Source organism: Sinocyclocheilus grahami, unplaced genomic scaffold (assembly GCF_001515645.1).
Source record: "Sinocyclocheilus grahami isolate Dianchi unplaced genomic scaffold, SAMN03320097.WGS_v1.1 scaffold40.1, whole genome shotgun sequence".
Lineage (NCBI taxonomy): Eukaryota > Metazoa > Chordata > Actinopteri > Cypriniformes > Cyprinidae > Sinocyclocheilus > Sinocyclocheilus grahami.
Genome location: NW_015505219.1, coordinates 2,087,328 through 2,103,426, shown reverse-complemented (window position 1 = coordinate 2,103,426; position 16,099 = coordinate 2,087,328). Strand labels below are relative to the sequence as shown.

At 36.1% G+C, this 16,099-nt stretch overlaps 1 protein-coding gene across 1 annotated transcript; it reads right to left on the bottom strand.

The window, feature by feature from the left end:
* Positions 1-339: 339 nt before the first annotated feature.
* LOC107582084 (nibrin-like) lies at positions 340-16,029 on the bottom strand. The gene is made up of 16 exons (XM_016267812.1): positions 15,890-16,029; positions 14,754-14,875; positions 13,294-13,421; positions 12,277-12,436; positions 12,043-12,146; positions 11,805-11,922; positions 9,174-9,364; positions 8,709-8,806; positions 8,320-8,458; positions 6,893-7,234; positions 5,456-6,086; positions 5,294-5,356; positions 4,969-5,130; positions 4,753-4,866; positions 3,020-3,069; positions 340-1,304 (listed from the first exon to the last, which is right to left on the bottom strand). The coding sequence occupies exons 1-16, from the start codon at positions 15,918-15,920 to the stop codon at positions 1,277-1,279; spliced, it is 2,481 nt and encodes an 826-aa protein (XP_016123298.1). The 5' UTR covers positions 15,921-16,029; the 3' UTR covers positions 340-1,276.
* Between the last annotated feature and the right edge of the window lie 70 nt (positions 16,030-16,099).

The window sequence follows — 16,099 nt, the reverse complement described above, 5'->3', positions numbered from 1 at the left end:
GAGCCGCAGCCCTGCAGAGTTTTGCTTCAACCATAATCAAACACCTGAACAAGCTAATCAAGGCCTGAAGGGTTATTAGGAAGCTACAGGCAGGTGAGTTTTAATTAGGGTTGGAGCTGTACTCTGCAGGGCTGCGGCTCTCCAGGACCGGAGTTCGCCAACCGCTGGCCTAGTTCATAAAGATTATGTTGCAGTCTTCACTAATGTTTCTGCTGTGAAATGCCATTTAATGCACAATTAATGTATATTAATATGCACAAAATGTTCAAAACCTTGATGAGCTTATAATGAGCCAATGTATTTCTTTCTAAAAAACAATGATGCACAAGCATGGCCTTATCCCAAATAGTTTATTACATTGTCCATTTGGATATATTTTCAAATACATAACACATAATAGCACTTTAAAAAAAGAAACATCCCTTTTGTCCAGTCATTCTATGGTACTCAAGCCTTCATAACAGGCTCCTAAAATAATCTGAATTACTGAAAAAATAAGAAAACTATGAGGTCACATTGTAAGACCTGGACTGTATGTATTTTTTTCCATCTGACAAGATCTAAATCAACCTTACTCTTTCACTGCAACATAAAACAAGTGCCAAACGTTAGAAAGACAGTACATTTTCAGTAACCATGGTTGTCAGTCATTGGTAATTTGTAGGTAAAATAGATAAATAAGAACATTATGGATTACAGAAAATTTAGATTAATTCAATGTGCTGTTTTAGAGATTTGCGATTTAGAGTAATCCAATGTGCTATATTTTAGAGATTTGAGGTTTGGACTCCTCAGTAAGGTATTTTGCAGCACTCAATAGTGGAACATTTGACTTCATACTCTGTTGTGCCAAATAAATGTTTTATTGCTTTGAATTATTAACTGAAATAACTTTTGAACTAGCATTTTTAAGTTTTCACCTCAGCCATTCATACTGCAAGTTTAGACTGCTGAGAGAATCTTTGTGTGGAGTGACAGTTTAGATAGTAGATATCATCAATAGACTTGAAGGAACCAAAACCATAAGATGACAAATCAGAGCGGTAAGAAAGTCCTCTTAATTCAATGCAGGATGGTCAAAGCTGCTTCACAAGGTGATGTATTGTTGGCGTGGAGGTGAAATACGACTGCTCAGTTTTGTAAAATGTCCATTTTTAATATATACATACACGTTTTGTACAGAGTATTTTTTATTATAGACAAATAAATCTCTTTTAAAAATGGAAACATGTTTTGCTTTGCATCTGGTCACAGATAACAGCAGCATTATGAACTATTATTTCTTTGCCCTCCTAGGGTTGTACCTGAAAGAAAAAGAAAAAAACAGATTCAACACAAAAGCAAGTAATTTATAAAGTCCAACCATCATTCACACAAAGGCTTTTAACATTCCTGCCCTACGGTGACAATTAGTAACTAGTAAATTTAGTGATTGAATAACTGAGTGAATTGATACAAACTGGTACGCTGTAAAAATCAAACACTGTTTGAAAAAGTCATCAAACCAGACATCCCCTTCCATAAAAGATGTCTGGGACACTTCATTAGCCTGGGGGAGGGAGGGAGCTGGAGAAGATGTTGGAAAAACAGAGATGCCGTTTTCTTTTCTTTCTTTTTATTTTCTGTGTGACGTTCCCACTTCATGCATGACTGGCTGAGCAGATTCAGAGATCAAACAGTTGTGATGGACAAATCGCATGGCCGTGGCTGTGTGTATATTTGAGGGCGCGAGTGTGTGTTCTTCTGCTTAGGCAGGAGAAATGGCACCACTTGAAAGTCCCCCGTTAGCCAGGTTCAGTCTCCAGGCAACAATTTTGTGCCTGACGAGGCCTAAACCTTATTTCTCTGTAAGTGTAAATTCTTGTTCTAACGAGCCACGAAAAATTACTTAAAATGCTGCATTATGCATGCCAGGCCAGTAGTTGGCGATGTAAAGAAATATGGTATCGTTTATAAAAACTTGCACTTTGCATTTTCAGGCCCCCAACACACAGTTGTTGCGTAAAAGAACAGCCAAAACACATGAAAATGTGTACATACCCCCCAAAACACAAGCGTTTTAACGATTGGGTTGTATGGGAATAACTACAGCAATATCCAGAAAGCAAACTTACAAACACTATTGTCGAAATATATGCCAGTCCATTCAAAAAGTTCAACACCCACTTTTCTAATAGAGATAGAATAACTTTGATATGAGTAAAGCTACTAAAGAAGTGCTCTTACGGGGCACTGACCACTAATTTAAACCATCACTGTATTTTCTGTCCTAATCACTGTGTTTAAACAGCAGGAGCTTGTTAGAAATATCAACGGGTCTTCGCAGCCCAGCGTGACCTGAACTGTGAACAATGACTTAAAAGCAGTTGGGAAATCATTGACGTCACACTTTCCAAGCGTGCTCTGCGAAAATGAAGGATCTGCTAAAAGGAGAAACCCCTCCCTTTAAGAACTCATGCGTGATGCCGTGACAATGGTGGATCAGGCCCAGCAGCTCAAATCACAAATCACAGAACTGATGAGTTCATGACTTTAAGAAAGAAACATGCTGAGGCTGTGTGGAGCTTTTCAAAGTCAGAGGACTGGCATGTCAAAGCTGTGTAAGTCTATCAGCAAATATCTGAGCACCTGTTTGACAGAAGATTCGAAACGGGGCACAATACTGGGAACCAGACGTCCCTCTGTCCTGCCCGCCTCAGTGCGTAAGAGTATCCCACCGCATAAACCAGCCAGTCCACTGCAGACTAAGCCCTCACAAAAGTTATTGTCTCAATATAAGCCTTGATTTTCTAGGGTCAGAGGTCAGTGTCTTGTTGAATGTAGTGTTAGTTTAGGCAGGTGGCGAGTGTCTGAATGAGGGTGAGAACTGTACAGCGATCAAACAAGATCAGTCAGCGTTCAAATGAGCTCGAAAAGTGCTGACTTCACTGTACGTCCCACTTCATTCTGTCCATTTGATCCATGCCCCTCATTTATCCATTTATGCCCTACTGCATGCAAAAGTACATAGACTGCATACCTGAACAAATCATCTCCCAAAATCTCCTCCCGTTCATTCTGTTTTTCCTCCTAAAAGAGAGAGAATGCCAGAAATGAGTACGCAAATCCTATATTCATAACTGTATTCAACATGCCAGGGGTCGGCAACCACTGACACGTGAGCAATTTCAATGGGATGAATGCATTTCAATTAAATGAAGTCACTCGATCTAACAGTCTACATTTTGAGATAAACCTTCCACATAATCACACGGCCTGTTTTAGGTAAGAGTTAGAAATACCATTAAATATAGGGGGGTGTGCAGGTTAACAGGATTCTGTTTTGCATCCATTGCACTGCACAATTATGTAGATGACAGTTCAGTTGTTCTTCTATTTGTTGCTTTTAGCTTTCAGAAAAAAAGAAGTTACTGCTATCATTGTTGATGTTCATCTCGCTATCTAGGGTCCTTAACATTCCACACAAATCAGTTGTCTTATGAGAAAACTACAACATTAAGGGAAAAGATCACAAATACAGTTGGTTCAGTGAGGAATTCTATTTTTTAGAAACTAATCTCCACATGAAAATAAACACAATATATAATTATTATTACATTTACATTCAATCATTTAACAGATGCTTTTATCCAAAGTGACTTACAAATGAGGACAATAGAAGCAACAATATGTAAGTGCTGTGACAAGTCCCAGTTAGTCTAACTCAGTACATGTAGCAAGATAAAAAGAATAAAAAGTAGATAGAATAGAATAGAAAGAGCTAATGTCTAGTGTCAGAGGGTCACGTTATTATTTTTTATAATAAATAAAAATGAAACAAGCAGATAGAATAGGAAAAAAATTCTCGCTATCTAGGGTCCTTAACATTCCACACAAATCAGTTGTCTTATGAGAAAACTACAACATTAAGGGAAAAGATCACAAATACAGTTGGTTCAGTGAGGAATTCTATTTTTTAGAAACTAATCTCCACATGAAAATAAACACAATATATAATTATTATTACATTTACATTCAATCATTTAACAGATGCTTTTATCCAAAGTGACTTACAAATGAGGACAATAGAAGCAACAATATGTAAGTGCTGTGACAAGTCCCAGTTAGTCTAACTCAGTACATGTAGCAAGGTAAAAAGAATAAAAAGTAGATAGAATAGAATAGAAAGAGCTAATGTCTAGTGTCAGAGGGTCACGTTATTATTTTTTATAATAAATAAAAATGAAACAAGCAGATAGAATAGGAAAAAAATAAGAGAACGCTAGTGTTAAAGGGTTTTTAGTTTTTTTACTACTACTGTACACACTTTGGGGTTGTTACAATTTTTACGTTTTTGAAAGAAGTCTCATGCTCACCAAGCTAAACATTAATACTGTGAAATATTATTACAATTTAAAATAACTCTTTTCTATTTGAATACATTTTGAAATGTAATTTATTCCTCTAATGGCAAAGCTTCAGTGTTACATGATTCTTCAGAAATCATTTTAATGTGCTGATTATTATCAATGTTGAAAACAGTTATTGCTCCTTAATATTTTTTGTGGAAACCGAGATTCTTTATTTTTTCCCCAGGATACTTTAATGAATAGAAAGTCCAAAAGAACAGCATTTATTTGAAATATTACTGTCACATGTGATCAATTTATTGCAATACATTCGTGTGCACATAAATAACGAATATCAGACGATAATGTAAATATAATATTTAGACCACTCCCCCACCACTTCCTTGTTCCCGTGGTCTCTCACCTCTGCTGCCTGTCTGAGCCATTCCTCCAGTTCAGAGTTCTTGCTGCGATTGTAAGCCACCAGCTCCGAGCCTCCGATAATGTTAGGCAGCCCATTAAATCCAGGGGCATTTGTCTACACATGCACACACAGATAAGTGCACATCCATTCAAAATGTCACATCAAGAGATAAACAGAAACTTTGCCATAATATCAATAAAGTGTGCATCCTCTGACCTTGCAGAACCTTTTCACATTCTTGTCATTAGGATCATGGGTCTGTAGTGGGCTGGGTCTTGATCTGGAAGAGGTGCTCACAGTCAGGGATACAAACTGAATCTGTAGGAGCCTCCTGGGCAGCTCAGGGTCATTCTCGGATCCAGATTTGGAGGTTGAGGCCTTCGGATGAACAGAGATTTGATTATACCAACGTGTTACAAGAGACTTTAGGGGGAACCAGTGCAAACATTGTGATCATTCCCTTTCTGAAACCCTGAAAAGATATTTTAGGTAGTCTAGGTCAAACTGACTCACAACCAACATCTGTATTACAACCTCTCACCTGCATTTCCTGTTTGACCACAGGCTCACAGTGCAGGGAAATGCCATTTTGGGTCCTTGAATTCTGAAAGAAAAGCAAACATGGGATTAGCTGTTCTGCAGATTAAAAACACAGGATATATATAAAACATATATATGAAACAAATTATGGCTCTCTTTGTACCACAACAAAAGACACTTCCTCTTCTTTGACCTCTTCAAGTTCTGGTCTTTTCCCCTTCTTTGCTGAACTATGTGCTTCCAGATCTGGCGTTTGTTTGGATAACCTCTTCGACTGCCTGTCAGAGTCCTTATTTGTTGCAGCGGGGCCTGTTCTGTTGGCACTGCTTTGCTGATTCTTTGTGCTTTTCCTGCTTTTGGAGTCAGTGCCCTCTTGCGGATTCGGTAATTGTGGGTTATTGATTCTGCTGTTTGTTCCTGACTCAAGACGATGTTTTTTATTAGCTGCAGCCTGCAGAGGCTCATCCATTTCATCAGACATTATAGACTCAAGCTCTTCAAGAGACATTTCTAAATCAGCAGCTGCTACAGGTTCCTTGGGGGCTGATGGAGTGTCTTGCTCTGGTTGCTTTCTCTTCTTGCTGCCAGAGCTTTGACTGGACCCACAAGCCTGAACCAGACTGGCACTGAACTCAGATCGTGACTCTGAGCTGTGTTGGTTTTGGACTGCATGTGAGGTTTTGTGAGATTTACTTGCAAAGGAACTTTGCTGGATCTCATCCTCTTTATCCTCACCGTCTTTTCTGAAGAATTTGGCCACTGAGTGGACAGAATTGGCACTGTCTTCACGTGGTCTGCAACCATAAAAATAAAAATAGAACATAAATCTTTATAAAATGGTGACTGTCTCACATCCTGCACATTTCAACTGAAAATATTGTCACATAAAATGTTCACCTATTATTAATGTCCATCATGTGTGATCTGATCACAAGTGGCCAGCTGAGACACATTTGCATTTATACCAGGTTTTTTTGAGGCCTTGTGATTTCTTTTAATCATATTTTAGTGAGGGTACTTAATTTCATGACTATATGCATAATTTTGTACATCACTTTTCTTATCATTATATATTTATATTAATAAAAACAAAATACATAAACAAAACTTACAGAAAAAAAAACTGATAAATAAAACTATTAATTTTTAATCTCACTACAAACACTTATTCTAGTCAAGCAGCTGTGTCAACTTCAGTGCTTCACATAACTTACACTACCAGTCAAATGTTTGGGGTCAGTAAGATTATATTTAAAATAAATTAATATTTTATTCATCAAGGATGCATTCAACTGATCAAAGGTAAAGACATTTATAATGTTACAAAATTATTTCTTCTAAATGTTCAATTCACAACAGAATCCTAAGAGGAAAATGTATCACATTTCCACAGAAATATGTAACTGTTTTCAACACTGATAATAATCAGAGCAGCAAATCAGCATATTAGAATGATTTCTGAAGGATCATGTGACACTGAAGACTGGAGTAATGATGCTGAAATTTCAGCTTTGCCTTCACATGAATAAATTACATTTTAAAATACATTAAAATAGAAAACTGTTTTATAAATCCTGTGATTGTGTGGCTTTAGACTTGCCTTTTCTTGTCGGTAGGCTGGAGGAAGTTTGTGAGGGCTGTCTGTTTTTGGGTAGACCGTTTTAGTGTGGTGCTGGCATTGGGAGGCGCTGTCAATTTCACAGAACCTTCAGGTTCAACTTGCCCCCTGCCCGAGGAAGCAGAACCTTTCTTCATCCTCTGCTCAGGTGCAAGCACGCTCAAGCTTCCAGATGACATCACTGTCTCATTGACAATGCGAGTAGCGGAAGGTTCCGAGCTGAGGGATGAGGGTTTGTTTGTTGCTAACAGTGTGGAGCCCTTCTGTGTGGGGTGTGTCTTCTCTGGAGTCTCACCAACGGCACTGATCCCACTTGTAACCATCCTGCAAATGTGAACAAGGACTATTGGCACTACTGATTCTCACTATATGTAGAAGGATTTTTCAAACTCTGGTCCGCAGAGTAGTCTGTGAATTGATTGGCTTAAAAAAAAAAAAGACCTATATTATAATTGACAAAAAAGCACCAACATTGAATTGATGGATTACTCAACTCATAGCAAAAGTGATTCTGTTGTCTCACTTCCAAATACATAACTCACAGATATACTGTATATCATTAACTAAAAGTAGCAGTCTAGTTCATTTTAAAACACAAAAAGCAGTCTGGTAAAATTATATCAATAAAAATAAAGCTATTTCAAGTTATAGACTATAAATCAGGACACTTTTGAACACTAAAATGTGCGATAGTTTTTTTGAGTTAGGTGTATAGAGACGTTAGGCGATCCAATTGTTTTTTTGTTGACAGATATACTGTATATCATTAACTAAAAGTAGCAGTCTAGTTCATTTTAAAACACAAAAAGCAGTCTGGTAAAATTATATCAATAAAAATAAAGCTATTTCAAGTTATAGACTATAAATCAGGACACTTTTGAACACTAAAATGTGCGATAGTTTTTTTGAGTTAGGTGTATAGAGACGTTAGGCGATCCACCTAAAACAGGTATTCTGTAAGATTCAGCACAGACTTCTACCTGCTCTGGTTCGCAGAGTAGTCTGTGAATTGATTGGCTAAAAAAAAAAAAGACCTATATTATAATTGACAAAAAAGCACCAACATTGAACTGATGGATTACTCAACTCATAGCAAAAGTGATTCTGTTGTCTCACTTCCAAATACATAACTCACAGATATACTGTATATCATTAACTAAAAGTAGCAGTCTAGTTCATTTTAAAACACAAAAAGCAGTCTGGTAAAATTATATCAATAAAAATAAAGCTATTTCAAGTTATAGACTATAAATCAGGACACTTTTGAACACTAAAATGTGCGATAGTTTTTTTGAGTTAGGTGTATAGAGACGTTAGGCGATCCAATTGTTTTTTTGTTGTTGTTGTTGTTGTTGATGATGTCCACCACCTAAAACAGGTATTCTGTAAGATTCAGCACAGACTTCTACCTGCTCTGGTCCTGAGAGAGCTCAGTGTTGACCACATAGGCTGTGATATTCTGGGAAGGTGGTGCAAGCGCCGTCTCATCTACAGCAGTGTTCTGAGAAGGTGTTGCTGCAGCAATGACTGGTTTCACTTTCACCGAATCTGTGAGAAAGTGTTGGGAAATTACTGATGTGCTGAGTTCACGTGTCAGTCAGGAAATCTACTTCTCAGATTCACTGCCATGTAAGGATCAGTAAGCACACTTAACACACAATTAAAAAAAGTCAGTCATCATCGTATTCATCATTATTCACTCATCCTTAACACTGAAAACACTACTAAGAATGAGTAATGACCTAGAACAGTCCATCTGCACCGGATGTGTATGTAAGTGTACTGTATGTAAACCCACCAGATTGCATAGAAAAGAAAGGATTGCAGTAGGTTTGATTACTGATATGAATAGCAGCCAATCCAATCTCAGATTCAGTAATAAAGCGCAAGCCGTTTCTGTGTGAAAAAGAGAAAGCATTAGAGACACGAAGATTAACCAAAAAAAGGAATTTACGGATTCCTGCAGTAATACTCTGATAGCTCTAAAACAAAACATATTTTCCAAAATGTATGCAAAATTACATGCGTGTAAATTTTATACACACAAAATGAATCAATCATCAAACAAACTTGATAATTTTGTCTTTTTTTAAAATTAAGGCGGTGGAATGCCATTTCGGATCACTTTGGCCCAGTTTATGACTTGATTGTATGCAATACACACAAACTAAACAGCTTCATTGTATTACTCAATACACAGAACAATTAGTTGATGTTGTCTGAACTGACAGAAAAGACTGGGCATGAGCAAAAATACACACACCTGTACAGAATCTGAGCCACAGAATCCATCCACTTCTTGGATGCTGGAGGGATCACAGCCTGGGAGTTCCCCGATGTCATGTCGACTACACAGGTGCTGCTTGACTCCAAAAGTGAAATGGGCAGAGAGCCCTCGTCCAAAAGCTGGCTCACCCCACCTCCACAACTCACCGCCTGACTCAAACGCTTCATCTGAAAAGATACACAAACATCAGTGATTACAACAATAAAACACTGAATATAATTCAACTTGGATTATAATGATTTTCTAAATCTTTCCTTAATCTATATTCAGCATGATAGAAAATTAAATTGCAAGTTTCTAAACTGAAGTAACTAAAGCCTACTCACTATTAGAAAGAACGAAAAAATGAGACGAGCCCTTCAATTTGTCCCACTCAAGCCTCTTGTTTAAAAAAAGAAATAGATCTACACAGGAAATAAGTGCTCATCCATCATTATCCCGAAACAAAAAGATGTAATTTTTGTCTATAGAATCTTATTATAGAATCTTTATTATTTCTTACTTTTTTTGTTTCATTTTTTTGTTTTAAATAAAAAGTAATGGATTTTATGTTCCCAAACCAAAAAATAAAAGGTGATCAGATAGATGAAAAACTAAAAACTGATGTACTAAAAACACCTAAATTAAAACTAAACAGGAATATTAAAAATTATAATAAAAATGACAAAATCACACAACAAACAACTTCATTCAAATGAAAACAAAATATTAATAAATACTATAATATACATAAATTACTGTATACTAAAATAACACTGCTCCAAACACTCAAAAAACAAACAAACAAACACACACAAAATCGAAAACAACTTGTCTTTCTGGGTCTTCAGGGATTAAAAACTTTTCCCAAGAAATCACAAGAAAGAAAATGACCATGTGACCTCATTGCACTGCTGTAGCTTCTATCAGCAGTTATTCACTCACAAATGAGCCTGCTGGTTACAGAGAATATCCCAGCTGTTTAGCTGCACATGGTCTGCTCTTCCTCTGAGCTAATTAGGACTGTTTCACACCTCCTGATTAATATAAAACAGCATGGAGGAACTCCTATGTGACATCCAACTTTTTCACTGTATATAACGGTCTAATGAATAAAGACCTGACGCATGTCTAACTTTAGATAAAGTTTAGATAAAGAATACATGAAATTGGTAAGAAAGGTCAGAGTGCCTGTAACTGATAATATTTTCCAACATTACAGGACAAAGAAAACGTCTGGGAAAAAATTGGGCTGAAAAAAAAAAACTACTTCTGCACAGATTTGGATTCAAAGGTACACCTTTTTCTTATATAGTAACTGGCCATGTGATGTGATAAGGAATATGAAAGTAAGAGAACAATATCACAATCCTTTGGCCTCATATTTTTGAAATAGGCCACACTACTGCGCTGCCAACAGACACACCTCTTATACATCCAAAAATTAAGCCTTTGATGAGGTCTATTTTAGGACCATTAAATATTTCTTTTCTTTTTTTTTCACTGTGACACTATTTTCATGACAGTTAAGTAACATTATAATATAACTATTTCTCACATGAAATTGGTAAGAAAGGTCAGAGTGCCTGTAACTGATAATATTTTCCAACATTACAGGACAAAGAAAACGTCTGGGAAAAAATTGGGCTGAAAAAAAAAAAATACTTCTGCACAGATTTGGATTCAAAGGTACACCTTTTTCTTATATAGTAACTGGCCATGTGATGTGATAAGGAATATGAAAGTAAGAGAACAATATCACAATCCTTTGGCCTCATATTTTTGAAATAGGCCACACTACTGCGCTGCCAACAGACACACCTCTTATACATCCAAAAATTAAGCCTTTGATGAGGTCTATTTTAGGACCATTAAATATTTCTTTTTTTTTCACTGTGACACTATTTTCATGACAGTTAAGTAACATTATAATATAACTATTTCTCATATTCCTGTATTTATTGTGTGTGGTGTGTACTGTACTATCTATCTAGAACAAGATTTGATCATTTCTATATAAAGCACTGTTCAAAAGTATGGGGTTGGTAATTTTTTTAAATGTTTTTGAAAGAAGTATATGCTCACAAAGGCTGCATATACTGAATCAAAAATACAGTAAAAACAGTAATGTTGTGAAATATTCTAACAATTTAAAATAACTGTTTTGTATTTTTATATATTTTAAAATATAATTTATTCCTGTAATGGCAAAGCTAAATTTTCAGCAGTCATTACTCCAGTCTTCAGTGTCACATGATCCTTCAGAAATCATTCTAATATGCTGATTTGGTGCTCAGGAAACGTTTATTATTATCAATGTTGAAAACAGTTGTGCTGCTTAATATTTTTTGTGGACACCAAGATGCCGTTTTCTTCAGGATTATTTGATGAATATAAACTTCAGAAGAACAGCATGTATTTGAAATAAGAAATCTGTTGACCAATTATTGCTTTGTTACTAGCTGAATAAAAGTATTAATTTCCATAAAAAAAAAACTTTGAATGGTAGTGACAGTCATGATTAGTAGCTGTATAATTATTATAAAAGCGGTGGAGTCTGTCCTAATGTTAATGTACAGTGATGGTATAATTTATCATTTTAGTAGTAGCTAAAAAAAAACAACTTGCCTGTTTTGAGTTCAAAAACAGAAAAGTTTTCCCCTTGAAGAGGCTCTTTCTCTCAGGTCGTGCACTCAGATCCACATCCTCTTTAGCCAGGCTGGGCTCATCCGTCTGAGGCCTAAATCTGATCAACGCAAAACACAGCAACATCTGTATCTATATTGTCTATTCAAAATATTGCTATTAGCTATTATGGAATAAAACAAGCAACTGCGAATGAGAAAGAAAAAGAGACACTCCGTACTTCTCGGGATTAGGCAGTGGAAGTTTCTGCTGCACAGCTTTGCTAAATGCACTGAAGAATTCAGGTTTTACTATGGGCCGACAGCACAGCAATGCACAGATTGTCTGCAAAGAGAGTGACATTGATTCAGCAGATGTTTAAGTGTACCTTGAAGATTCGTTGGCAGTTAATCAGGGAACTGAATAAACCCTCAAGGATCAAATGATGTGCTGAAGTGGTCAATGGCCTCCTGACCTTTATGGTGACCTTTGCAGTGGGCATGACCAGATGAGTGCAGTCAAGTGTCCAGGAGTTGACAAGTCGGCCCCCAATAGATTGCAAATCTTGAGAGAGGGAGGATTTCCCTTCATTATCGACACATGAGGAACACACCACAACACACTCTTTCTCCAAACTGAGTGGGGAAAAAGGGAGATTATTATTATCGGCTTCAAAAAATATAAATTCAGAACATCAAAACTAAGCTAAAAAAAAAAATAATTAAATCACACACACGAAACATAATGAGACAATAGCATAAAACAAAATAACAAAGCAACAATGTCCAATTTGTGAATTTTTTTTAAATTTATCTTAAGACCTGTTTAATCAGAATCACAAAACTGGTCTAACTGATTTTCTTCCCAAATCGGACTGACTTGGTTCTCAAATCTAACTTAATCAGTGAATTTAAACTGTATACTCTCCGAAGAATATAGTGCTAGTCTTATGGACTACTTTTATAATACCTCATTGAAGCGCTTGAAAGCTTCAATAGTCATTCATTGAAGTAACAACAACAAAAATTACCAGTACATAATTCAAAAGTCCTCCATTTGTAGTGTACTGAAGTAATGCCACAGGTATTTGGAACAAAATGAGGGTACATTTTTAATTTTTTACTCAACAATTCCTTTACCACTATCCACCTTAGTTTTCCCATAAGAGCGGGCACAGCCATTTGTAAATTGTATGTGTCTGGCTTCCGGTACAAAACAGCTCATTTTGCTGCTTGATATTGCAAACTGGTGTGTCTTACCATTTTATTTTAATATATTATCTTAATTATGAACATACTGGTTTGTAGCACAAGCAGTTTTACCATTTACTGCACTTTCTTATTCTTCTTGTTATTTCCCTACAGCGGCTAATGAACCGGAAGTCTCGCACATTCACAGAAAACGGCTTACTTCCGTGTTGAAAAATAAGGTGGATAAACTGCTTCTAAAGCATCCTCACATAACACACAGGAATGTGTAGCTACATACAAACCTGAACTTGCTCTGAAAGACTCCGAATGTGATTTTGTCTCCTGTCTGAAGGATCTTTGTGGAGCCAGTTTCAAGCTTCTCACTATTGATGAAAGTGCCATATTTAGAGCTGTCCTTTAGAGTAATCGCCTGCCAACAGAAGAAAAACAAGAAAGCACCCTATCAGCAAGCTTTACCAGAAACCACTATGAACTAATCCATCCAAAACACAGCAGTAAAGGAAACAGGGCCATCTAGTGCATGATACCTGCAAGCACGCATTAACAATGCAATACCATCTCAAGAATAAATAAATTTGCAATTTGATAGCGTCAGGATTAACAGGTATAATATTTTTAGCTAGACATGTGCCGTTATTTGGTAATATTGCGATAATGAACATGCATGGTATTGTTATAGTCAGTACTTTAAAAAACAATAACTGTAGGTAGAAGGTACCTTATTGTCCTAATTGTTTCGATTTTTAAAAAGCACATAAGCATCTTTTCCATCAAGTGGTCACAATTTACAACACAGAACTACATAATGGACTCAGTGAAAATTTAGATTTACACTCTGAATGTAGGTGGCAGAAATGCATTTAAATATAGAAATGTATTTAAATATTAACGGCTCTTTTTTTTTTTATAAACTTGTTATTAAGAGGACAGCACTGAAGTTTGCTCATCTTTTCAACCTGTTCTTGTAATGTAACTTAAAAGCTTCAGCAAATATCGTGATATTAAAATGTGATAATGTCACATGCCTAGTTTTAACTGGTTTACTATAGTACATGCCACCTTTAATTATTTAAAAGATGATGAGTGATCTTTCAAAGCACTAAAATAAATAACATGGACATGTGAAAGTCTTTTAACATAATTATATATTGAACAAGGCCATTCAAATAAAACCAATATTCTCCGTTATGCCTTATTCTAATAACTTTTTTTTTCAAAACTTTCCAAGAAGTTATTAGTAATATACAAATATAATTGATTGCATCCTGAATTCAAATAAGTAGCCTATTTCACAGCAAGAATGACTTACTGAATTCGCAGTAAGAGTGACTAAGGGAAATAATGACGCACATGATTACGGTTCTGCTGTGTAATTAGCAAAATAATAAAAAACAATTAGTAAATTAAAATTTGATTACTTAGTGAAATACTTCCCACAGCGCTGCCTTTGAGATATTTATGGAAAGGCTCTAATAGAGCCAAAGAAAAACATAGCTAAGATGACTTTTGTTAACAACATAAAAGTCAAAGGCATGTTTAAAAAAAAAATTGCTATTCATATTCTCTTATCTCAGAAGCTCTACAAACACCTATCATTGCGGTTTGTTAGATAATGTATAGGAATGACAGGGAGACAAAGTACAAAAGCATAAATAGTGGGCTACCAAACATCCCTTCATTGAAGATGCCCTTTTTTCTTAGGCATCATTATATGGAGATGCTCATAAGGGGAGTTACTCACCTGCTGAGTGACAGTGAGGTTAGCGTGCACACGGCTGATGGACTGATCACTGGACAGCAAGATCTCACAGTTCTTACGGCCGACCACATACTCCTGACCCGGGAACAGAACGATACTTTCCCCTTCAGAAACAAAAAGGACTGGAATAAATTAAAGCATCCCAACCTATACAGATTATGATTACTGGAAATGTGCTGATTTTATGACAAAATCTGCCCTCTAAATAATAATAATAATAACAATAATAAGTCAGGATTTCATGTGAGCATTTTTACACCTCTCAGAAAGATGATGTCTGCATCAAAGCTCCATGAAAATAAAGCATGTAAAACAGCGGTGGAATACAAAAGAAGGTATTTTGAAGAATGCTGGTAACCAATCAGCTTCAGTTCCCATTGACTTCCATTGTATGGTACAAAAAATATATAATGGAAGTCAATGGGAACCAAAACCGCTTGGTTACCTACATTCTTCAAAATATCTTCTTTTGTGTTCCACAGCAGAATAAAAAAGTCATACAGGATTATAACGACATGAGGGTTAGTAAATGATGAGTTTTTAATTTTTTGGGGTAGACAGTAGACTATCTGTCTTTTATAGTAAATCATGATCACAATAAATGTAAAATGTGACATTTGTGACAAGGGTGAAACCAAGAGCCCTGTTTTGAATAGCAACTGATTGATTCACATCATAAAATAAATTATAATGGAAGTACAATTTTTACTTGGTCTTCTCTTACTGAGAAAATGAGTAATTTCAACTCTAGTTACAATCGTGACCAGGAACAAAACAAATACTCTCACTAACTTAACTGGTCAAATCTGATGTTAGCATACTGAATGTCATAACACAACCTACATTGTAATTATGTACTCAACCTCTCTATGCCTACGCAAGACAAAACTTATACTATAAAACAGTTTAACTAAAGAAATTAACGCCTTGTGAGATATGAGGTGAAGCTGTATTTAAAAGCCCTTAGAAGTCATCCTTTAAACATAAACACGTTATGTAAACAAGAACACATTACATGAGCATTGTTACTGCTGTGCAGTTGGTTTATAGTTGGTCTGGATTATACATACTGCCGCAGTGCACTAAAACACTGAATAAACGAGTCATTAAAACATTACCTCTAGACTCGGTTGGTTGCAGTTTCCACATTTCAATTCTTGTCGCTTTCTACCGAATCAAAACTTATCAGTTCTTATACTGGGGCTGTAAAACTGAACTGTACGAACTGGCGCGCAACATTTACATCTTCATATGCGACGTAAGAAACCTCAGTTTCAAAATAAAAGTAGGCTACTACGTGCACATAAGACGGGAATGGGAGGTTCAGT

Bases quoted from the DNA above. Each gene is read 5' to 3' on its own strand.
- LOC107582084 (XM_016267812.1), bottom strand. From the start codon at position 15,920: ATGTGGAAACTGCAACCAACCGAGTCTAGAG. The intron at 9,365-11,804 runs GCAAGTTGTTTT...GTATCTTTTCAG, and splicing joins TGTTTTTGAACTCAAAACAG to ATGAAGCGTTTGAGTCAGGC. The intron at 7,235-8,319 runs GTAGAAGTCTGT...TCACATTTGCAG, and splicing joins CTCTCTCAGGACCAGAGCAG to GATGGTTACAAGTGGGATCA.